Below are 24,561 nucleotides of genomic sequence, written 5' to 3'. Positions count from 1 at the left end.
ATGCTCTGCTTACTCCTAGCATCTAGTGTTGGGCTTGGATGTTTGCAAAATGGTTTTCTTCGAATAAGTCTTTCAAATCATGAGGTATAGTCACCCCTCCCTTAATTGGCAATGACTATGGGTGATGACTCCACTTCTTTTTTTTTTTTTTTTGCCATCTGGTATGGATATTTACTGATTGGGCTCCTTGTTTGGTGCCTACTAGTGCTTTTACTGCTGGGCACACTCAATTGCTTGACTCCCATTCTTACAGAAAGATTAACTGATGACTCCTTGATAGTTTTTCATCTGAACTAAGCGTATGCCTCTGACCCTCTCAACAATTCAATGCCAGGCTCTCTGCCGCTTCGGTGCCATTCTGCTACCCTCCCCCAGTCTTGTTCCATCGATGAGAATGCAAGGACAGTGATGGATAAGGCGCTCTCCAGTACTGCCATCATTGTCAGCCCACATTTCCCTGGACAAACTGCCATAACCTCTGCAACCTATGCCACTCCCCAAGAATGACACCACATGCACTGCGTGTCTCACCATCCGGTTGCAGAAAATTATTCAGTATCAATGCGATGTGGGCCTTTTTAAGATGGCGACAGGAGTCCACTGACACCCCTTACATATTTGGGGAGAATTGCTTTGAAGCAAAAGAGGCTGGATCCTCAGAGGCCCAGCTGCTCCAGTATAGTTCAGAGGTGAGCTCTGACTCAGACTCTTTAAGGGGAGAACAACAGCAAGTACCGCTGCTTTGCTACCACAGAAGAAGACATTGTCAGTATGGTTGTCACCACACTAAACCCATGGCTGCATAGCGGCCGTGTTTAGTGGCAGAGCACTGACACGGACTGGGTCAGACATCGAGCCCAGAGCCTAAACAGCAGCCTCCCGGGTCACCGCTGCCTATGGGCCATTGTCGGCACCGACTGAAGTCTTCTAAGATGAAAACACTCCCTCTTCTGACTGCCACGGACATGCACGAACCGCAGGACTCTTTGAAGCCGCAAGAGCTCTCAACACCAGTCAATGTCGGTGCCAAAGCCTAGATCAGCACTCAAGCCCACCTCGGCACCTAAACCCAAGATTAGCCTCAACATCAAAGACTCTCTCAACATCGAAGATTTAATTAAACTCCAAAAATGCTATTGGCCAGCTCCAAGAATGCTGATAAACCTACCCTCAACTGCAGACTGAGTTAAATGCCTGCCAGAAGCATTTGTTTATACACCAGCAGATCGGTAAGATCTCCACAAAGCTGCTGCAACCAAAGCCACACAAGACTCTCACACAGAAGAGGAAATTGACTTTTGAGGGGCAGGTTGCTCTCGCGTCTCCTCCACTTCCCAAACATAAGCGGCTCAAGGAAAGAGACACTAGCCCTCTCTCTGCTCAGCCTCCTCCTTCTCGCTCACCACCCCATACTCCACCGTAGGGTTCACCACACTTCTTACAGGAAAGACAGCTCACTTCACTCTGCCTTTCTCTATGACACATCCTAAGTCCCTGAGCTAAGGGATGACGCATGGGACAGCTATAACATTGATCACACAAAAGCCTTACCCCACTAATTACACTACTACATACCATCACACATTCAGAAGGCAGCCATATATCACAAAGTTGATATACACATTTTCCAGGAAGACAAATAATTCCTGGTCGAAACGCTATCCAAGACGCAACAAACAATTCAGTTCATCCCTAGGCTTAAGGGTATGTTCAAGACCTCTTCTGACATCTTTGAAATCTTGCCCAGGCAAAGGTCGTCACACCTAGGGTGGATATAAAACATAAACCCTTAGCCAGTGACATACCCTACATCCATGACCCCAAACTTCTTAGTTGTCCAGACAGCATGTAAACAACCACTCAGCCCACAGGGGATGCTTCGCCTCCTGATCAGGAGAGTAAAAAGTGCGCTGTAGTGCATGCAGCCACACGTTGAAAGATTACCAACTCAGTTGGTCTATTCTACCGATACGGCATAGCACATTGGGATAAAAATGCAGGATCTCCTTAAGCACCTCCCTGAGGAATATAGGCAGCATGGGCAAGAACTGGTAACAGAGAGGAAAATCATATCTAATGCCACTATCCAATGTGCCCTAGACTTGGCCAATTCCGTAGCCAGTGGGATCAACACCTGTATCCTGGTCAGACGCCATGCCTGGCCCCCCATCTCTGGATTTAAACCAGAGGGCAACAGCATCTGCTAAACCTGCTGTTCAATGGCGAACATCTCTTCAATCCACTGGTGAACCAAATGCTGGAGAAAATTTAAAAAAAGACACAGCTAAGGCTAATTGAACTCTCTATATATCTACTGCAAAAGGGTTATTTCAGAGTCTACAGTACAGATGGCAGTAAGACCACCTCCCAAGACACTCCCGCCTCCCATCAAAGGAAACAGCAGGCCTACCACCAGCAATATCTACAGGTGCACGCCATAGAGAACAACACTGGGGTTAGAGGCAAAGGATGCCTACGCAAAGGAACCGACTCCTCCAGGCAGTGACTCCCTTAGCCCCCTTACCTGGCCCAACCCGGATCTCATAACCCATTTCATGTGGAAACTTCTGGGGTTGTTACTTCCTGAGAATAGATAACCTCCGATCAGTTCTGTTCATCGTAGAGCATGGCTATGAGTTCCCCTCAGTCCCACCAAACATCATACCCCCACAGTCACTGCCTACAACATCAGATGTAGCTGAAACAAGATAAAGAACACAGACTAGACCGACACCATCACTGCCCACCAACCTACCCTCTTCGGCATTCCGCATGTGACATCAAAGCCTTCAACAATTGAATCACTATCAGCGCAGGCCGCATAGCCCCACAGAAAATCGCCACACTCCAGAACCAACACCCAGCCAGCTGGTACACTAAGGAACTCAGAAACTTCAAACAACTCTGTAATCAGCTGGAGAAAAAAATGAAGAACCATTGCAAGAAACACAAGTCTGTGCTTAGGAAATACAACACTCAACGAGGCAAGGCAAGGCAAGGAAAACAACCCTAACTCTCACACTGGAAAACAGCTCCTACAACTGCAAAGAGCTTTTTAACATCGTCAAAGAATTCTCCTCTGCCACAGCCGCCACCATCTCCATCACCTGTGCGAAAACCTCTCCAATTTCTTCCACAATTAAATCCGCAACACCTACTGCAACTTTGACCCCCCACACAAGACACAAGAATTAATCACCCAACTGCCCACTACCGGCAACTTGGACCAACAGATCACAAACTGTAAACCTCTCACCCCAGAAGACACTGCCAAAATGATGAGAAAAATCTACTCCGGGGGCCTGCTGACCTTTACCCCCACCATATCTTCAACCTAGGACGAACTCTGTTCAGTTCCCACCTCACCACCATCTTCAACACTTCCCTCCAAAGTAGCACCTTCCTCGACAACTGGAAACACGCAGAAATCGCAGCTCTCCTGAGAAAACCCCTGGTAGACACAAAAGAACTCTGCAACTATAGACCCACCTCACTCCTTCCTTTCCCATCCAAAGTCGTGGAAAAAGCGATCAACAAACAAACCACTCTCCATCCATCTTGGACAACACTACCTACTAGATATCTCAGTCTGGAAATCCGCAGCAATCACAGCACGGAAACCACTCTCATTGTAGCAACAGACAATATCCGTACCATCATAGATAAAGGGAAAACCGCAGCACTCATACCACTTGACTTCTCCGTAGCCATTGACAGTCTCCCACAGTACCCTCATCACAACACTCCGCAACTCTGGAATCAATAGGCCTGCCCTGAGTTGGCTGCTCTCCTTTCATCTCCAATAGTACCCAGCAATCAGGCTCCTGCCCTACACCTGCGAACCCAAAACCCAAATCTACGGAGTCTTTCAAGGATCATCGCTGAGCCCTACCATCTTCAGTGTCTCCAGACCACCCAGAATGCCACCACTGCCAGACTTATCCTCAACATACCTTGCAAAGCACACATCACGCCCCGCCTGAAAGAACTGCACTGGCTACCATTCCAGAAGTGATGCCAATTCAAACTGCTCACCCAGCTTCGAACCAGCCTAACTCAATACCCGCCTCCACTTCCACCAACCCATCAGGCAACTGCACTCAACATCACTCCACCTCATGCACCTCGTGCAAATACCTTGCATCCTCAGGAACAAATCAGGGGGACGCTCCTTTTCCTAAAACGGCGCCAAATCCTTGAATGACCTTTCACCCCACATCTGGACCTCTCCATCCCTTCTTGAAGTACGCAAGAATCTTAAGACCGGGCGATTCAGCTATGAGACCAATCAACCTCCTCCCCTATCCAGCGTGTGGATACCCCTCTGGTGATAAGCATGCTTTACAAATCCACTTAACTTAATCCTCAGTCGTGCACACTATTTCCTTCTTCAGGAGGAGGTTCAGGCACTCATTCACAAGGAGGCCATAGAACCAGTACCACTACCGCACTGTGGCCAAGGGGTCTGCTCCCAATACTTCCTTATCCCCAAAAAGGACAGAACCATAAGGCCCATTCTGGACCTCAGGCCTCTCCACCAGTACGTCCTCTGTTCTTTTCCGCTTGGTCACTCTGTGGAATGTCAGCCTGCTGCAGCAAGGTGACTTCATGACAGCATTCAATCTGAAGGACTCCTACTTCCACACCCATCCATCCCTCTCATCACTGGCCGCTATCTATATTTCGTGGTAAGTGGTCAACATTACCAGTTCAAAGTATTTTCGTTCTGTCTCACCACAGCCACCAGAGTATTCACCAAAAGTATAGCTGTGGTAGGCACCCATCTCAGAAGCGTGGGGCACTCTCATATTCCCTTCCCGACAATTGGCTGATCAAGGGTGCTAGCAAACAAGAGTGTCTAGCTCACACCCAAGCCGCCATATCCTCCTACTCCGATTGGGATTCACAATAAATACTACCAAGTCCCACCTCGAGCCCCTTCACATCCTGCCCTTCTTGGGAGCTGTTCTTATTAAACTCACTGGCATTCCTCAGCTGCTGCAAACATTCCAGCAATTACTGCCTCTTTTTCAGCAAGATCATCAACTCAGTCAGAAAAGTTATGCGCCTCCTGACGATAATGGCCTTATGCATAGCTAAAGTCTCCCATATCAGAATGCACTTCTGATCTAGAAGAGCTTATCAGCACTATGGTCACAGGTGGAGGGTCACTTGGTAGATCTAGTATTGGTAAGGGCCAACACCCATTGCTCTGTGCAGTGTTGGAATAGCAACACTTTCCGTTCCACGGGTAAAATCACCTTGCTCACCGCACTCTCAAGGTGGGGAACACATCTTCAATACCTAACTGTTCAGGACATGTGGACACCGTAAAGTGAAGTCTCCACATCAGTTAACTCAAGCTAGTGGACATCCAACTATATCTCAAGGCCTTTCGTCAAGAGATGCATCACAAAGTAATCCTCATAAATGGTGCACACTAACCACAGTTGTCTACACTTGTGCAAAGTATTTGGCATTGGTCTATTCACCCCAAGATATTTCTGGTTAAGTACCTTTTGAGAGTGGGCGATGACTTTGCAGGCTGCATCCACAAGTTCCACTCCTGTCGCTGGCAGGTCGCAGAGGTTGACTTTTTTGCCACCGAATGAACCGCAGAATACCTCAATTTCGCCTCCACATCCACAGTTCAAATTCGCTGAGTGAATTGATCATAAAGCAACAGTCACACTGTAGGTTTAATTTGATAATACAAATAGCATACCAAACGGTACTCAGTGAAGTGATCACATGCCGTCGACACTAGAGGGCATAAAGACACTGTACTGACAACCTGGCCCACCAGGAGCTAATGGAGAATGTGGGGGATTCCGCTCATTTGTTAAATTTGGCAATCGCACTTACATGCACTGTGTGATCATCTCACTTCTGAGAGCACCATTCTTTTTTCTCTGTAGATCGTTTTTGCAAAATGCAAGAACTTGAAGGAAAAAAAATTGGACATTTGCCATAAAAATTACTTTGTTTTTTTACTGAGTATAGATTTCAAGTAACATTTATTTGCTTGTGATTGCATTGACTGACAATCTAAGAATGTGTACTATTTGTATTATCAAATGAAACCTAGAGGGTGACTTGTTGTTTTATGGTTACTGTATACCTTACCCTTACTAGGTATATGGGTTGCTTCTGTGGTGTTCATAAACTCTAAATGAAATCATCAGGAATCTTTGTCTATGCTTTACCTCCTCTCCCACTCCTTCTGTATAGGGTCCGGAAGCTTCAGCAAACGTCCCTCACTCTCATCCACTTGACGTCTGTGCGGGTCAGACAACTCTTGTTCTCAACCTTCCTCAAGATGTCCATTGTTTCCCAACAGGCCTATACTTCTCACTCAAAACTAAGGCAGAATCAAGCATCCCAGGCTTCTCAATCTAGCAGCATGGCTCCTGAGGTCCTAGAGTTTGATTTTCTCAACCTCATGATCTCATTTGGTCATCTCACCCTACCTCATAAATGCATGGCCATCCTGAAGGAAGCATGCAGACCCAATCCATGAGCCTATCATACTGCCAAGTGGAAAAGGTTTGTCCATTACTTAATGTCCAAGCACCTGGGCCCTTTTGATCTGGCAGTTAAGGATATAATCTATTACCTCCTTGACTTGCAAAAATCAGGCCTAGCATACAGTTCCATACGCATTCACCGAACCCTGTGCTGCAGCTTTCATGCTGAATAGGGAACACTCTTTGTTCCAAATCATTGTCATCAAGGCTTTCATGGAAGGACTCAAACCGATATCTCACCCAGAGTTCCCCCGCTCCTGTCTGTACCCTTAATGTTGTTCATACCAGACTCATGGGCCTCCTTTCGACCACTACAGATGCCCTTCATACTTCCTCTTGTGGAAGGTCGCCTTCCTTGTCACTCATACAACATTAAGACCTATGAGCGAGCTACAAGATTGACCTTTCCCGTCCTGCTTTGCTCATTCAGCCTATGATCTGGTACTGCCATTGCTGCTTCTGTGATCTGAAAATATTTAGTGCCCATCTGTCATTCATTATTCTAAATGGTTTTATGCCTGTCCCTTAAGAGCCATAAACCAGTATGCGTCATTTGGTTTTCTGCAGTAAATCTCAGCTGTTCAGACAAAAGTCTTAAATCTTTGTGACCAAACCTAGCCAGGAGAAGTGGTCTGATTGAGAAGAGAATTCACATGGCTCACCCTTAACTATTTAATCTTGCTTGATGGCAGCCATTACATATATTGTCCCTAGTTTGCTTTTACAATCCTGTGTGCATTAAATGACAAATCACTGTGTGGACCTTAGGCGCTTCAGGGTTGTTTTGTGGTTGTGCTGTACTTCTTCATATGCGGCATCCTCTCCCTTTTACCCTTGAGAGAAGGATGAGACAAGCTAAGACTCAATGCCATTGTGAAGGAAGATTAGTGAACATCAGCTCATTTGGAAAAGTTCATGTTTTCATGTGTTTTCCTACAGTCAAGATATTGAATTGGTTGCAGTGCCACTCTGTTGCACCCTATTGAGGCATCGTTGTTCAGCTCATTGAGCGGAGACGAAAAAGACACCTTACAAATGTTTCCAGACCTCTACTGTTTGAAATCCCTCAACAGATCATCACATTGTCTGCAATCTTTGTGTACCCAGGAACCATGCCAAAAATACGTGTAAAGCATAAAAATACTATTTCATTCTGGAGTGAAAGGCAGCTGGGCACTTAATGCCATGATGGCCTAATGGGATTCGGGCTCACCCAAAGGGTCTTTTGACAAGGAGTTCAAGAACGACACTGGAGTGGCAGAGAGAGAGCAAACCATGCTAATTTATGTGGTAAATCATTTCACAACACTGAAGGGACCACATTCTAGAGAATTCATACCGTACAATTGTGGCTTTCCTCCTCCGCACATACACCAGAGAACCATAAGATCAGTTTAAGATTAGACCAATCTCACTCTGAGGATCAGCTTTGAAAAGAGATTAGACATTCAAGGGCGTATAAGCCTCAAAAACAGCTTAGATTCCAGGGAGACGTTCAACTTTAACAAAGAGATTTGACCCCAAAAATGAGCCTAGAGTTGAATGGATGTTCCATTAGCACAAGTGGTTTATTGTAGAGGAGGATCAAGATACATGCACATCTACCACAACAGAACTGCCTATACCAAATGTCAATCAAAGGAAGGTGAACATTAATTTGGTGACAAGCCACATTCTACCATAATGGCCAGATGGTCATCCACAGACTCCCACACGGCAGGATCAGTGACAAAAGAATTTAAAATCCACTTTTAAGAAAGCCCGTTCTTTTGAGCTTAAAACATATCCTACACTGAAGAAATAAACAGTATTAGCTGATCCACCTGCCATGGTTTCATTGACCTTCAACTTCACAACAGACAAACTCACAAGGTAAAGAAGGTAAACACTGTAGAGCAGGTATGAGTGGGAAGAACAGAATGATGCGTGAAAACCTATGAAATACATTGCTTCGAAGACGAGCGTTTGGTTGTTTACTCCATCACAGCTGGACCACCAGATGAACGACCTTACCAAGTTTTCATTTATAGGTCTGCTTCCCACCACTGAGTTGCGATAAAGGTAAGTATGGCTATCTCATTGATACTCTCGTAAGAAATAAAAAACTAAACTGTATCGCCTAGAGCTAGACCAATTTAAAATCAACGTAATAGATTTTCAAGGCTCCCGTAAAGGCAAGATCAGTCGCTCTGTAACTGGGGACAATATAAAGCAGCGCCACAAGGCTTTTGTATTCGAGGTTATCCACGTTATTAAGCTGTTACTCAGGATGCAGCCAATATTTCCTTGTCAAGCAAGGGGAATTGCATTTTGATGCAGGTAGCAAGAGGACAGCTTCAGGAGTTATCAAGAATTTGGAGACTCACATTTGGATTTGCAATCGCCCAAGTGACTTTAGAAATTTCAAATACAGAATTTCCTTAGTCCATTTTTACTTATAGACGCCTATTCGAATTGGGGAAATATGTACTTCATCTGAGGTGGAATGTGATGCTGTGCAGTGTGGGTTTCAGGGAACATTATCACAGAATATTGTATGTATGGTGAATCCTAAAAACGTCAGACGAAAAACAAAGTGCAGCATTCCACACCTCGCACTAGATGGCGACACTGTAAGCATGTTACTCTACCACACAAGCTGCAAACCGATTGTTGCTGGTAAGTAGCTTTGGCGTTTCTGGTTCATAACTTATTACAAATGGTTGACATTTGAGGCAAGTGGGGTTTAAGAGGCTGAAAAGTGTACAAGTCAGTAGCATTACCGGGGTCTGTTACTCATAGCTGATTCCCATTCCCAGGTCTACTACATCTCTAGTAGTTTTTGCCAGGTTTGTACATTTGGGACTCAATATTGCTATCCTGGGGATATAAGGGAAGCCATACTGTTTGCCCTTTGAGCTCAAATTTCTCATAGTTCCAAAACACACTTTCTTGGTCTGCAACGAGTCTGTTTAAAGATGTTATTAGTTAATGAGAGAGGATTGTAGAGACCTAAAGTTAAGGAGCACTACAGGTGTGGCTTGCTGCTGCTGTTCCTGCAACAAGAAGTAAAATGAACTTAAAGGTTAAAAAGAAGAATAGATGGATGTAAATAGTTGGTTTAGTGTTAGGACGGAACAATGTATTCTCAGTCCTATTGGATTTGTCTTCTGTTTGTTAGCGTTCCTTACTGGATGTAAAAATGAAAAATCAATTTTGTGGTTAAAAAAAACACACATTAAATTGTATTTACTCGGAAATATCCCAGATCTAGTCTTTAAAAAAAAAATGTTGGAAATAACCTGCAAAAGTGTAAAAACATTTTAGCTTGTGCACTGAATTCTGAAACGGTACGTACCATATGCATTGCTAAAATGATTTTCTTTATCCTGTTCTTGTACAACACTGACTCGTGTCTGTTACTCTCTCCATAGGATGAGTCCAAACCTCCCTACTCGTATGCGCAGCTGATAGTCCAAGCCATTTCCTCCGCCCAGGATAGACAGCTAACACTAAGTGGCATCTATGCCCACATAACTAAGCATTACCCATATTACAGAACTGCAGACAAAGGCTGGCAGGTAAGACATAAACATATTGTGTATGGGTTATTGGGGATGCCTTACAGCATGGACTCAAATGTTAAAAAAAAAAAAAGTCACGTGTTTCCCTTTCCAGCTTTTTTCCAATATACATCGTTTTATTTGGAGGGTGGAAAATGAGTTTTTTCCCAGTTTTCATTCAAGGCCATTCCCAGGATTTTTCAGTTCTTACATTTTCTTGGAAAACATTTCAAACCTTTTGAATTCCATCGTATCAACTGGTGGTTTGTACACTCTCTGATGGAATATGATCTAGGGGGTGTTAGTGACCCGTTCTTGTGGATCATAGTACACACAAACATTGCACTTTTCCTATCGCCTCTCTGCTTGCAGTCCATAAATAATCTAAGTGGAGGGTTCGTGAAGAATTTAGATAACTTGAAAGAACTTTGTCGCTCCTTTGTTACATATAAACTTTTGTGTGTGAAAGACTGCCTTGTAGACGCTATTCTGCATCCTAAGCAAAACATTTGTTTCCTATATCTGAGAAGTAAAATGGTGTACATTTTAACAGAAGAGCTGTTAAGAGTAATTCATATGCATTATTTCACATTTGACTGTAAATCCTAGAGACCATATGATCCATCTTCTGGGAGAATGTATTCATACAATGTGGTAAGTAAAACAATGTGCGTGAGCAGCGTTCCCAAGCATAGGAGATCATTTGCATGTTTTTACTAAATGGCACTTATGTACAAACAGGACAAGCATTCAAGTTCCAAGATCGTTTCAGTGTATGAACATTTCTGCCTCAGTCATTCTTTTCTGATCAATAATGTGAACTATGAAATACCTGGTAAGCCATATTGATAAATCATTACTTTCTAGTGCAGTTTGAAATTCTCCCACGGAAAATCAGCACTGATTGGTTCTAAAGACATTAAATGTTTACAGCCTTCACATTATTCTGTATATTTTAGTTTTGGAATTAACATTTCTTACTTCATCATATTATAAATGTAATCACTGAACATCAGATTTGCTTAGAATAAAAAGTATGTGAATGCATTCGCTATCACAAATGCTATAGGTGTATTTCTTGTAAGAATCCATACTTTTTACCATAGAATGCTTGTTGCACCTCAGGTGGCCCTACAGTCATCCACTATTCCCTAAAACTACTGTCATTATTCCTCTAGATTAGTTTTAAGTTCACGAAAAATACTTCATGCCAGTTTCAAGTTTGGAAGACCAATGTGTAGCTGTTTTGTCATCGCCTCAACATTGTATACGGCATTAAATTGAGGTGCTTGACTAACTGCAACAATTGTGTTTCACAGCAAGAACATTTGTCCAGACAGAATCACAAAATACGCCTCGCTTGTACAGTGCTGTCAAACAATTTAATCATATATTTGTGTTCTGCAGAATTCCATCCGACACAACCTCTCCTTAAACAGATATTTTATCAAAGTCCCACGTTCCCAGGAGGAGCCTGGAAAGGGGTCCTTTTGGCGAATTGACCCTGCATCAGAAGCCAAGTTAGTGGAGCAAGCATTTAGAAAAAGAAGACAGCGGGGAGTGTCATGCTTTCGAACTCCATTCGGACCCCTCTCCTCCAGGTATGACCATTTTAACTTTTTTATTTTTTAGAATTCTTAATTTGCTTTGTCAACACTCTGAAAAGATCCAGTATCACCCGTAATTAGAGCACTGAAAAACTGTGTAGACCTCGCAGATCCTAAAACAGGTGCCAGGTTCTCTGAAGATAGTGATGAAGTTAGTGTTTGTTACATCAAAATCATTGTGCATTTGAACCAGGGGTATGCCGGCTACTTTTTTTTTTTTTGAAGGCTGAAGCTTAGTTGTTGAAATTGTGTTTTATAAATTGGTTGTTGTTTTCACTCTATACAAGTGTTTGAAACACAGGTGTATATCTATTCACAAAAATGAGATTGTGTTGCAGCAGTGAGTTCTAGTATAAGTCAGTGCATTTTTCTATTCCATTTAGAAATATGTTTTTGGCTTCATTCTTTGCTTAAAGCAAATTGAGACGGGTCATGTCAGTTTTGTGACTGTAGGTTGTACCAAAGCCACATAGTTCGAGCTGCGTCTCGGATCTTAAAGTTTTGTTCACTTCATTTGCGTTTTTATCCTTTCAAGATATTGGATGGAAACGTAAGGGTGATGTTTGGGGTTCACCATAAAAGTCTGGTCATTTGACACTTTCTGATGCTGACATTTAACTTATTTGCATTACTTAAACCATCCTCTTTGTGACTGTATTGAGTCTTATGAGTTGCTTGAGTATTCAGCCTTTGTCATCTGCATGGTTTCAGATAAAGTTCTCCTCCTGCTCTGCCAACATTAAATATGGTTTATGTTAAGCATTTGTGCTCCAAACAATGTCAGGATGACTCTTTTCCCTGTTATTTTCAAGTAGAACTGCCCGGTTGTCCGTTCGTTTTAGCATGCAGCCATATTTTGGTGCTCTAGGATAGAAATTTTCAAAAAAGATGATCAAAGGAGACTATTGATTTCGATGAAGATGGACATGCGAAACTGTCTGAATGAGTGTGCCAATGTTAAACCACACAAACAAAAAATCGCTGGTTTGCATAATACTTTAAAATCTGACCTGTCCTTTCAACGGACGTCCACCTACGAGTGTAATCACTTAATTCTTCCTTTGCCGTTGAAGAGGCAAATAATGAGGGTACATTACTTACGAGTATAATGAGGCATACAGGTGATACAACTGATGGTCGGCTGGGGTACCCAAGTGGTCCACATGGATTTCTTCACATCAGTTATGCAGCTTTGATAACGGTTCTGGTACTGCCCACACACTGGTGGAGCCCCTTGACCTAGAGTTTCAGTTCACCCTTCAACATAGTGCGGTGAAGCGTTGGCTGCCATTAGATTTAAAGGTTAGTTCTTAACCTGTGTTTTTAACTTGGTAATATTTCAGTCTGAAAATGTGGTGCCCCTGACTTGGATAATAAGAACCAGGACATATTTTCCTATCTGCTCAAGCTTTTTGTAAATCACATGGTTTGTTCCCAATGGGAAGGTGTTTTATATTAGGGGGTAGCTTTATCCCCTCATGCTTCTTTACTCTTATTATGACATTCTGTTAAACCTCTGAAAATAGCAAAATGTTTAACTGCTCCTGTTATTAAAATGGATTCTATGGCACTTGCGTTTTATTTAACAGGATCAATTTAAGAATTGTAGAAACGTTTTGCAGTTTATTCACTTACAAAACCGCATTTGACAATTGGAAAATATATAAACTACATTTCTGTTCTTCATCCCTGCCAGAGGGATATTCCCACAATAGTGTGAAGTGAACGAAATCCTTGTCTGAAAATGGTGTTAGGAAAGTAAATATGTCGAAACAACTCTGTATACTTAATAAGTTAATCACAAAGTGGTATACCCGCCAAATGAGGTTTGACCCTCAGTCCGCGTGAGATGCATCATCCATATGATTGTGAGTCTGAATTCAATCATCCAGTCTTGTCCCCTAGCGATATAGATAGATCTTTATCAGCTCTGCAAGCATGTACCTGCTTGCCGAAACAGTCTAGTGTTGGACTGTCTCTACAATGTGTTCCTCTCTTTGGGGATGTTTGGTTGCATTGTGCTCATTTTGAAAATATGGTGCATTTGAAGTGGGTATAGCTTCATGTCAGGGTATTCTCATGTGTAATGTGTGTGCATTTGTTTTCCTTACCTATATGGTTTACTGTGTCATTTTATTTACACACATGATGTAGGAGTGCACCTGCCTCACCTACTCACCCCGGCCTAATGTCACCGGGCATGCAGACCCCAGAGTGTTTGTCCCGTGAAGGATCTCCTGTTTCACATGATCATGACATTGGATCAAAGCTAGCTTCTGTTCCAGAGTACCGATATTCGCAGAGTGCACCTGGTAAGCTTCTGCCATTATATCCTAAGTTTCTGATTCAGATGTTATTCTTAAACAATATCACGTTTAGAATACATATATATTTTCTTTTGATTATTGTGGAAAATGTCGTGCTTTAGACAGGTTTCGGGGGGAGAAATACTCCTAAATTAAACATATAGGCTTATAGAAGTGCACATGCTCAGGCAGCATTCAGCCTAGTTGGGTGATATTTGGTATTTCATAGGTACCAAAACCTAAAGAGATTTAGAGTGCTACATCCCCAACAGTAATAAAATGTGCATTGTTTTTGTAGAATTAATACAAATAAATGCACTTGAAATTAGGCACAACTAAGTATAATGAGAATTAATCACTTGGACAATTGTTGCTGTGTTGGTGAAATTTGGTAAAGATCACTAAATGAAATAATAAATCAAGTCACATATTTAATTAATGACTATAACAATAATTGAATTGTGGGCAGGATAAAAGCATATTTAAATTGGACTGTCAGCAAATTTCTCAGCCCCAATTGTGCTTCTGCACCCTGGTGCGGACAAATCCTGGAAAACTGGAACATTTACGTCTTGGACTAAATAAGTGATTTGTTTGACATCACTGCCAAAACATTACCAATTCATACCAAATTGCGATGTTGATTTTTGTCTGGTGTGTTGGCATTCAACCACTGGAATCTCTACTGAGACTACCAAACTCTTTGAAATAGTCCAGCGAGTGTGTACCAGTCCTCTTGAGCCCTCCATCTCTCAGTGTATTCCAAATACATTTTAGAAACCTAAACATCCTGATGAAGGCTATATTTAAAAAAAAAACAACAAAAAAACTGTGATACTTTCCCATTTTGCCCGGTACCAACTTTACTATTAAACCTATGCTAGGAAATTGCAATTAACTTAAACTAAAGTTTGTATAGTTATGCAAAGTTATGATGATCATCTCTGGGACGTTCTCCAAGATTTTCATTGCAGGCAGGTAAAATTAAAATAGAGTTTGTGCATTAGAGGGAAGTAACTGTGACTGACTTCCTCTTGACACTTCATTTTCTGCAACCTTTATCTTTGAATCTTTCAATCGCAATCTTTCCACGCCTTTTTTATGCCCATAGTTGGTCTGCAGGCCTTTTTGTCTGTTAAACGGCCTATATTTTGATTTCACTGCCTGTCTTAAGACTGAAGCAAACGTAAGAACCTCTCCTTTCAAGACCAATATGTTTACATGCTTGTTGGCATAGAAGGATGAGTGACTTTGAGGCACACACTGAAAGCCTCTATGCTACAGATATGAAGAACAAAGTTGTGACGTTGTACCAATCTTGAAACCAGAATATGTGTGTATGTTAAAGTTAGATACTGAACAATGTTGATGGTTATCTAATAAAGGGTTCTACAACTTGTAAACTGTTTTGGGATGCTAGCAATGATTGGGTGACTCATGGACACATAGGTTGTATGGCTTCATCCAATGTGGGTCAACAGTGATAAGAAAAAATGTCTTCTATACAAGATGGTAGATGTTTTAGTTTCTCACAAGTTGTCTCTCGGCTGCTGAGACGTGTGGTGCTTGCTACCGCATCTCTGCTTATTAGGTTTCGAAAATGATCATTGGTAGTTGACAGGTTTGACAACCCAAGTCATATAATTGTATTACCATAATTGTGTTTCATATGTCATAAAGAAGCAGAAGTGCTGTAAAAATAAATTTATTGTGGAGGCAGTACATGCACCATACAGCATGTCTGCTTGGGGACAACTTGTGTCCTTTTGTGAATAGTTGGCATTTTGTACTTATTGAATACCTTTTCTCTGTATTACCTCTGCGTAGTTCTAGAGCATCCATAGCATGTCCCCTCCCACCAATGGTCATTTTCAGAGCACTACACTTTCAACAATGAATAGATGTTTAGGATCATCATCATTATTTTTAGTCACAGAGCGTAATGTTAGTGTCCTGATACTGTAGAATGCGTAGGTAAGGAGATGGAGAACACACCTTCAGTGGAGGAATACATTTCTGAAGCATGTGTTGTTGTACTGGTTGTGTCCAGACCCATGGAACCCACCCAATTGTTACAAGTATTTCAGTGAGTTTTTTTTTTCCGGTCATAATTGATTACCATGTCTGTTATCACTCGGTGTTCGTTGTAGGCATGAACAGATGCTGAAGTGCCGTTTTGAGAATGTGACCTTAGTTAGTGATTTATTTACTTTCTTTTTCAAATGCTACAACCAGTGCAACCCATTGTGGTGGTATTGTGCAGCTTTTGAGGTGTTGTATTTGGCTGAACTTCAGAACAGGGCAAGGACCTCTCAGTGGTGCTGGGACATTGAGGTGAGCGTAGCCCAGGACCTTTCTGTCTTTCAGTCCTATAGTTCAGAAACCTGGTGACTAGATGTACAGTTCTCTATTGCTCTCTGCTAGGGTTAAACTAAAGAAATACCCACACATAAATTCATATATAAGGTGCCTACATGTTTCTGGAATATTGCTCAAAGCGATGAATAATCTCCAGGCCACAGCGTGTTTTTATTTTGTCCTATGTAAGGAGCTTGACAGCGTTTTAAATTAACATTCGTAATTGTAATTCATGAATCAAAATGATTTGAAGCTTTGTTCCCTTTATTTGCAGGTTCTCCAGTTAGTGCCCAACCAGTAATAATGGCTGTGCCTCCACGGCAATCCAATCTGCTTGCAAAACCAGTGACGTATATGCCAGCTTCGATCGTTACTTCTCAACAACCTTCTGGTCACTCAATTCATGTTGTTCAGCAAGCACCCACAGTCACAATGGTCCGGGTCGTGACCACTTCTGCCAGCTCTGCCAATGGATACATAATAACCAATCCATGCACGACTGGAGGAACACATGAAATGCAGAGAACAATGTTCGATGGACTCGGTGAAATACGAGGTAAATTGTGATTTTCCCTAATCTCGCTTTTAACCCCAAATTATACGACAACAATAAAATGGGGCATTGGAACAATATTGCATAACAACTGGGAAATATGTTCAGGCCCCCAGAGAAGAGGTACTCCTCTTTTCATCAGTTCAAAGTGTAATCAATTTTTTTTTTCTTCAGGCAATTGTAGCTTAGATTGAATTTTTTTCGACACATTAGAAAAAACAACCAATACATTTGTATTACCTTAATCATTGGTGTATCAAACCTACTTACCCATCTGTAGTCTACTGTTGTAGCTTCCTCTCAGCCAATAGCTTCTCCATTTGCTATTTACTTTTGCCTGCAATGACTTGATCGCATTCTTAGGCCATGTGTCATTTGTTAAATTTAGTCTCATTGAGTAATGACACTGATGACACCCAAATCCACTTTTAGCTCAAGAACAACACAGAAAATCAAGCTAACATCATCAACCTCTGGGACCACTTCTTTCATGGAATAGAGGAGAGCTTCCTCTGCATGACGGGACCTAAAATTGAAGTCCTTTGATATGCTCGGGAAATACCTATTCGAGGCATGTGTGGCTATAGATACACATGTTGTGCATACTCCTGTCATCTAGTGTTGGGCCTGGATGTGGGCAAGTTGTTTTTCTTCAAAGAAGTCTTTCGTGTCACGAAGTTTGATAGCCCCTCCTCTTGCAGGTAATGCGCATGGGCATCAACCCCATTGTCAGATTGTTTTCTTTCTGCTGTCCGGTTCGGGCATGTGTTCTGGTTCGAGGCCATCATCGGTACTCTTCGGTTGCCATGGGTACTTATTACAGTCTGTATTATTTTCGAAAGTGTATCCTCTTTTCCTTCCTTTCCTGGTTGATGAAGCCAGCTGCACCCGTGTGATCCTCTGATCGATCTCGGTCCCTCGTGGGGCCACTTTTTCCAAGGCCGCCTTTCTCTGGACTTACAATTGGTTCCATACCATGTCACAAGGGTGATGATACAAACGCCTTTTAGATAATTTCCTCGGTGCCACTCTAAATATCCATGGTCCGATCTTCATCAGGTCTGTAACCTTTGCATTTCGCCCAAGCATAATGAGCTTGTTTGTGAATCTTCCTGGTCCTTCGGATTGTAGAAGAACATCCGTGACCATCTGGCATGATGCTTGGAGATATCGCAGAGGAGCGGCCAAGAACCGGTAGACCACTTCCACACTGAACGGCTTCAAGAATATCACGCCAAAGTGTCTGCCGATGTACTGACCAACGGACAGTGCCAGCTCCAACCTGGATATCGAAGATCATCCAGCAGCGCAACAGGTCATGAGCACAGACCCTTTCCCTCCTCGATAGAGCTGACACGCATCCACACACAGCCACTCCAGAACACCAACGGCATACCATCTGGCCACCACTGCCCTTGTGCCATGGTCTGCACCGACCATCGACTTCACCCATAAAGGCCAGTTCTGGCTTTACACCGAAAAAACACACCAAGACAGCCATCTCAGCACTGATTGTGACTGGCTCAGCCTCAAATAAGCCATTGGAGCCGAAAACACTATTAGTCCCGAAGCCTTCAGCACCGAAGTGGAGTACTATCTCAGACGGCGATGAAACTGTTGAGCCATCGGCTCCAAGAGGAGATTGATGCGTGACAGACATTTGACAATCCATCCTCAGACGGGCCGGATCATCTCCTGCTCACCTTGAACTCCCATAGAGCCACCAAAAAAGACCGCTTTCTTTCCAAGAGGCCTTGGATATAGCCCCAGCCCCTAAAAAAGGGAAATATAAGGACAAGACTACCAGTTCACTACCTACTTCACGTTGGACTCAATCTCCCCACTCCTCTCATGGAGGCCCTCTTTCTTACACTCCACAGGGATCACCACTTCCATACACTGGGGACATAACAAGGGAGACCCAACCCCAATTTCCCCACAACCAGCCTAGAGCAGATACCAACCCTTACCTTTTTCCAGCTCGAAGCCCCTACCCCCGGTCGATTTCTCCCACCCCAGAGCAGCAACCTACCATAAAGTTCCTCTCCATTCAGATCCAGTAAAAGAGTATTTCCTATTTGAGACCCTCTCCTCAACATGCAACGCACTACACGATATCTCTGTACGGTATGTTGTGTCACACAGCAGACATTTTCCAGAATGCTGTTTGTGCTCGGGTAATTATCGCTGAGTTGATAAAAAAAAATATAAGGCATGCTCAAAGATCCTCTTTATATCTGAAGGAAACTTCCTCCAGACTCTCTTGTGGTTCATATGGTGGAGAAGAGGGCCAACTCCCAAACAATCGGAGATGCCCCCCTGCCGGATAAACTAGTAAAAGCCTAGACGCTGCGGGAAGAGGGTAACAGCGCAGTCAGCTAACTACTGGCGTATTGCTCATTCTGTAGGTTTCATGGGCACTTGGGATAAAATGGAGGAACTCTTCAGTACCTCCCTGAAGAACACAAGAAAAGTGGGGAAGAGTTGGTTTCCGAAGGGAAATTAATCTCCAACATGACCATACAATGTGCCCTTGACGCTGCCGACACTGCTGCTCCGAATGTCAACTCAAGCCTCCTTCTCCGATGCCATGCATGGCTTCGTATGTCAGAGTTTAAACCAAAGTTACAGCAGAACTTACTTTGCCCTTCCTTTTGGCGGTCAACATCCTTTCGGGCACCAGGTGGACCAAATCCTTAAAGAGATGGAAAAGGATACTGAAGGATGGTTTTCTGAGGCCAATTCTAGACCTAAGATCCGTCGTCAAATGCTTCCTTTCAGAGCATTTTCACATGGTCGCTCTTTGGGATGTCATACCTCTTCTACAGCAGGGTGACTTTGACTGCTTTCGGCCTGAAAGATGCATACTTCCTCATATTGATTCACTAACCGCATCAGCATTACCTCAGGTTTGTAGTCGGCGGCAACCATTATCAGTTCAAGGTACTCCCATGTGGGGTAACAACTGCTCTCTGGGTGTTCATAAAGTGTCTCGCAGTGGTAGCCACAAACCTACATCGGCAGAACATTCACGTCTTCCCTTATCTGGACGACTGGCTCATCAAAAGTGCCACCCTCCACCTATGCTGTGAACACACTCAAACCACTATAAATCTTCTACATGAGTTGGGGTTCACCATCAATGTCACAGAATCCCAACTCCAACCCCGGCAAATTCAGCCTTACTTAGAGCAATGCTCAACTCAGACCATGGGTTAGCCTGTCCCAAGCATGCATGGATACAGTCTTTTCAGACACTACTCTTGCTCTTTCAACCACACCACCACATCAAAGCCATGACAGTTACGCGCATCCTAGGCATGAAGGCTTCCTGAATTGCAATAGTTCCCCAAGCAAGACTACTCCTGCGTCCGTTGCAGGAATGCCTAGTGCATCAATGGTCTCCAACGGAGGGTCATTGGGATGATCTAGGGTTGGTCAACCCCTGCACATATCACTCTCTGCAGTGGTGGAACACCAAAAACCTGTCGCCGGAGTGGCCTTTTCGCAACCCAGTGCCACAAGAGATCACAACAGATGCCTCCCTCTCTGGTTTGGGAGCAAATTTGCAAGATCTACCAGTCTAAAGCCACTGGAACAAAAATATCAGGGCCTTTATATCAATTACTTTAAACTCTTAGGTGTTCACCTTGCATTGAAGGCTTTCTTTCCCCATCTGATGAGCAAAGTCATCTGTGCCTGGAAAGACAACACCACAGCCATGCTTTATCTTCAAAAACAGGGGAACGCTGGTGCAATTTTGGACGCAAGCTCCATCTCCTCCACTACGCATTGTTGGTCCAAGTGATTGTCTATGCCAATGAAAAATTGACCTCGCTAATACAAGAAAGACCACATAAACTCTACAAAACATTTATTAAGACTGGGAAAAGATACAGGGGGCCGACGGGAAGACCGGCTATTATTCATCGTTCTGGGATGAATTAAAGTCCTCAGTGTCGGAGTCTGATCCAACCCATGAGGATACTTCCAATGCTCACTATGCCTTTCAAATTATTATAAAGATACATTTTTCCTGCCTTCAGCCACTCATTTTTTTATTGTAAGCTGAGTGACCCTGCTGCAATTTAAGAAGATATTAAAATGAAGCCACCAAAATTGCACCCTGAGCTGCTTCTGAGAAAAGATTGATAAAGCTTGGATACATGGTTTTTCCACAGATACCCAAGTTTCTTGAAAACATAATATTACTGTCTTCTAAGATTTAATTAATAGATTTTGACTGTATCAGGCGTCTTACCCCTTGTACTTTCCATGATAAAACAGATTGGCTGTGGAAATCATGTCCTAATCAATATCCCTAAATCTACAATGCTTCTGCCATAAATGCCCATCTGGATTCATATTCTCAAATCTGTTTTGCTCGGTACCCTAGTCTTTTTTAAATTACCTTTGTTGAACCCAACAGCTGTTTGTTGTTGGTTCACAATTCATTCTTCCAATTCTTTCATTGACTTGTACCTATCCCTGCATGTCAGTTTAGAAAGGGGTGTTGACCCTGCACTGATTTGTCTTGAAATTATACTAAGCTAATTTTGGGCAGCTAATCCTTTTTCTGCAAATAGGATAGTTGTATTTATTTCCCAGGAGAACAGTATCAATTCGGTAACTTCTTTGGGGAGATCCCTTCGATAAAGCCCACTTCTTGTAAGTCACTTGAGGATATATCTGTTAATGACGGGCAATTCTTGAAGATCCTCAGCAGGTTTGATCTGTTCAGTGGTCCCAATTTCTTCCCCTCCTTCCGTTCCTTTATAATAGCAAAATATAGTGAAAGAGGTTTCGAATACGCATTGGATACAGATTGAAATTTATCCTCCTTTGATTTTCATAAACCAAGCTTTTTATTAACTGGGCTACTAAATATCTGATTTTCGGAAAGCTTTTTATTCTTTACTTTAATTTTATTCAAATTCAGAGGATTTTTTTTCAAGTTTTTGCTTGTTTGCTTTGCTTAGTATTTTTGCAATAACCTCTGGATACTAAAGTACCTCTCATTTAGAATGTTTGATCTCCTCACTTTTTGATTAGCATTGGGACCCTTGAAATCTCATTTATTTCTTTCGGACTTGCATGTAGCTGCCACTGTCCTCACAAATTTATATCAACTCCTTTTCTCTTGATCTAATGCAAGTGACCCCTTTTTTTGTATTTTGATCTGCTTAGAGCAGTTTAAAATTCTGAATGGTGAAGCCAGTGCATAACATATTTGGCAGTAATTAAAAAACACTCTACTTATATCATCACTTTAACTGAATTGGTATGTGGTATATAGACTGGGCGTTTGAATGCCCTTAAGACACCACCACAATTGAGTAGAGGTGCAGTCAGTATGCCACATGGTCTTCATGAATTTTTTTTTCATCCTAATGAATTCGCAGGAGTTTTTATCTAGCTGTGAAACAGATCAAGCTTTCCGTAGCAAAGCACAAGCATGCCCTTCCTGTTTCTAACTGTGCAGCTACACATTTGATACAAATTGCACTAGTGAAGACGTATACACGTGTTTCTAAAACTTTGGCAGTCAAGTTGGACAAAAGAGAAACTTGGTTTTAACAGATTAATACCACAGGATTGTTTAAAACTAGATAAACCCTCTCTGATCCTGTGGTTAGCCTATATTTTGCATAATTTGAGATCTCTTAGGAGGCCTGACCTGTTTGGCAACCCGAGCAGCATAGTCCAATCTGATGGTAAATGGGTTGAAGAGGCATGAATGGACAAGGCGGCAGCAGATCGTGAGGATTCTGTATTGCTGAAACTTTCGATGCGACTCGCGATCCTAGTAAAAACTCTCAGCAATGTAGAACCCTATCTGAATTGGAATATGACACGACACCAAAACCGCTTGTTGACTTATTTCAGGCTGAACTTATTCCCCCGATTAGTTCCTCTCAATAATGGTTGTTTCAAGGAGTCATATTTGCCCCGCTGTAACTGTGACAATACTTCAATCAATGACACGTTGTGTATTAGTATGATTTTCCCAAAATACAATAATTTACCACATGAGTTTTTGTGACCAATTTTTAAATCAACTAATTTTACCCAAGTCAGGCCGACTTTACTTTATTTATAGTTTTTTAATTCTCCTACAATCTGTTTTTCTCTTATACTTTTTCTTTCTGGGGTTTTAAAGTGATGTGAGTATGTCCATGATCATTTCTATTCTTTTTAATTGACCTGGCTTTTATGATTTTACTTGTAAAATCGAATAAAGATTATGACTTGACTTGTTTCAGTTGGTTCACTTTTCACTTCACTGAGGACTCTAACCTCCTAAACAAGGGGACATTATGGAGTGTTAGAATAGTGTTAAAGGGTGCATCACTGTCATCATCACTTCATAATACAAACTCACTGTTGAAATAAAGACTGACTAGCTTGAGGGTACTTTATCCTGAACAGCCCCCTTATTCCCATTGCATCTTGGCTGGACGCACCAATGATGAGAAGCCTTGCAGAGGTCAAAAGCATATTTGACCATCCTGAGGTGGCGCCTTTCTCATTTTTATTACATCTGTAGCTGAATGTAGAATAAACCTTTTTTCGAGATATTTCAGTTGCTCCCTGGGTACAGTTACATGTTCTCTTTTCCACAACATATGCAGTTATTGATCAAAAGCAGGGTATTTTGCTTTTGCTCATAGTTTACATGTGGGTGTAGCTTGGCATTTTTGCCTTTGGTTCTCCTTTATTTTGTTTTATTATAAATTTATATTTGCACACAAAGCAAAAAAAGGGGAAAGGAGTCTCCAAATCAAGAGTAGCCAGATGGTGTGTAGTATTCAATCCCCTGTGCAGTTAGCAACCACAAGAATGTTGACCAGTAAACTGATGATAGACGCTACCGAATGAAAGTGATCATCTGTAGCTTTCATAAAAAGAATTTACTACTAAAAAGATATTTAAAGCAGCAACCTGGCACTCAGTAAGTAAATAGATTCACAAGACACTGCTCCTTACATCAACATGATGCGTAGGTTTAGACAGTGCTAACAAATGTATTTAATCTACTTTCTCTTTTTTACCATCAACCACTCTATAGGCAGTTTCTGAATCGATTACAGATTACCGTTACTAAGTGTTACTTACTTGTAAAGTAGGTTTCTGATGGATACATCTGCCAGTGGATTCCTCACCTTGTGAATATCCCCTGCGCCAGCATTCCACGGAACTTTTCTTCCCCAGCATTCCACGTCGACGTGGGCGACGTCACAATACATCGGCTCCGCACGCGACTCCGTGCGACGTCATCGGAGCCATAAGAAGCCCACGTCGGCGTGATGACGTCAGTTCCCTTTTTTCCGCGCCGTCGACGCGCAACGGTTTTTTCCCAGTGCTCTCTAGATACTTTGTAATCTAGTGGTGTATTCTTGTTAAAATCGGTATGTCTTCGACGAGGAAGTCGGGCTTTAAGCCCTGTAGGGAGTGCGGAGGCCTGATGTCCATGACGGATCCGCATCAGAATTGTTTATGGTGTCTCTCCTCTGATCATGATGTGGATGAGTGCGGGTGCTGTAGGAGCATGAATCCTAAAGCACTGAAGGAGAGGAAGACCAAACTCTTCATGAAGAAGATCGGTGAGGAGAAGAGAGGGAGGAAAAAGGAGAAGTCCAGGCGGGAGTCTTCGACTTCGAGGTCGTC

The 24,561-nt window shown here is 42.6% G+C and overlaps 1 protein-coding gene across 1 annotated transcript in view; it reads left to right on the top strand.

Moving 5' to 3' along the window:
- Nucleotides 1-24,561, top strand: part of FOXK1 (forkhead box K1) — a 283,908-nt gene that overhangs the window by 180,954 nt on the left and 78,393 nt on the right. The window contains exons 4-7 of the mRNA XM_085629187.1: nt 9,941-10,087; nt 11,477-11,670; nt 13,831-13,988; nt 16,615-16,896. Coding sequence (XP_085485313.1) covers nt 9,941-10,087; nt 11,477-11,670; nt 13,831-13,988; nt 16,615-16,896 — 781 coding nt within the window. The remainder of the gene's footprint in view (nt 1-9,940; nt 10,088-11,476; nt 11,671-13,830; nt 13,989-16,614; nt 16,897-24,561) is intronic.

This window comes from Triturus cristatus, chromosome 10, assembly GCF_964204655.1.
Source record: "Triturus cristatus chromosome 10, aTriCri1.1, whole genome shotgun sequence".
NCBI lineage: Eukaryota > Metazoa > Chordata > Amphibia > Caudata > Salamandridae > Triturus > Triturus cristatus.
Note: the sequence above shows the minus strand (reverse complement) of the source record. Positions and strands in the feature narration are given on the sequence as shown.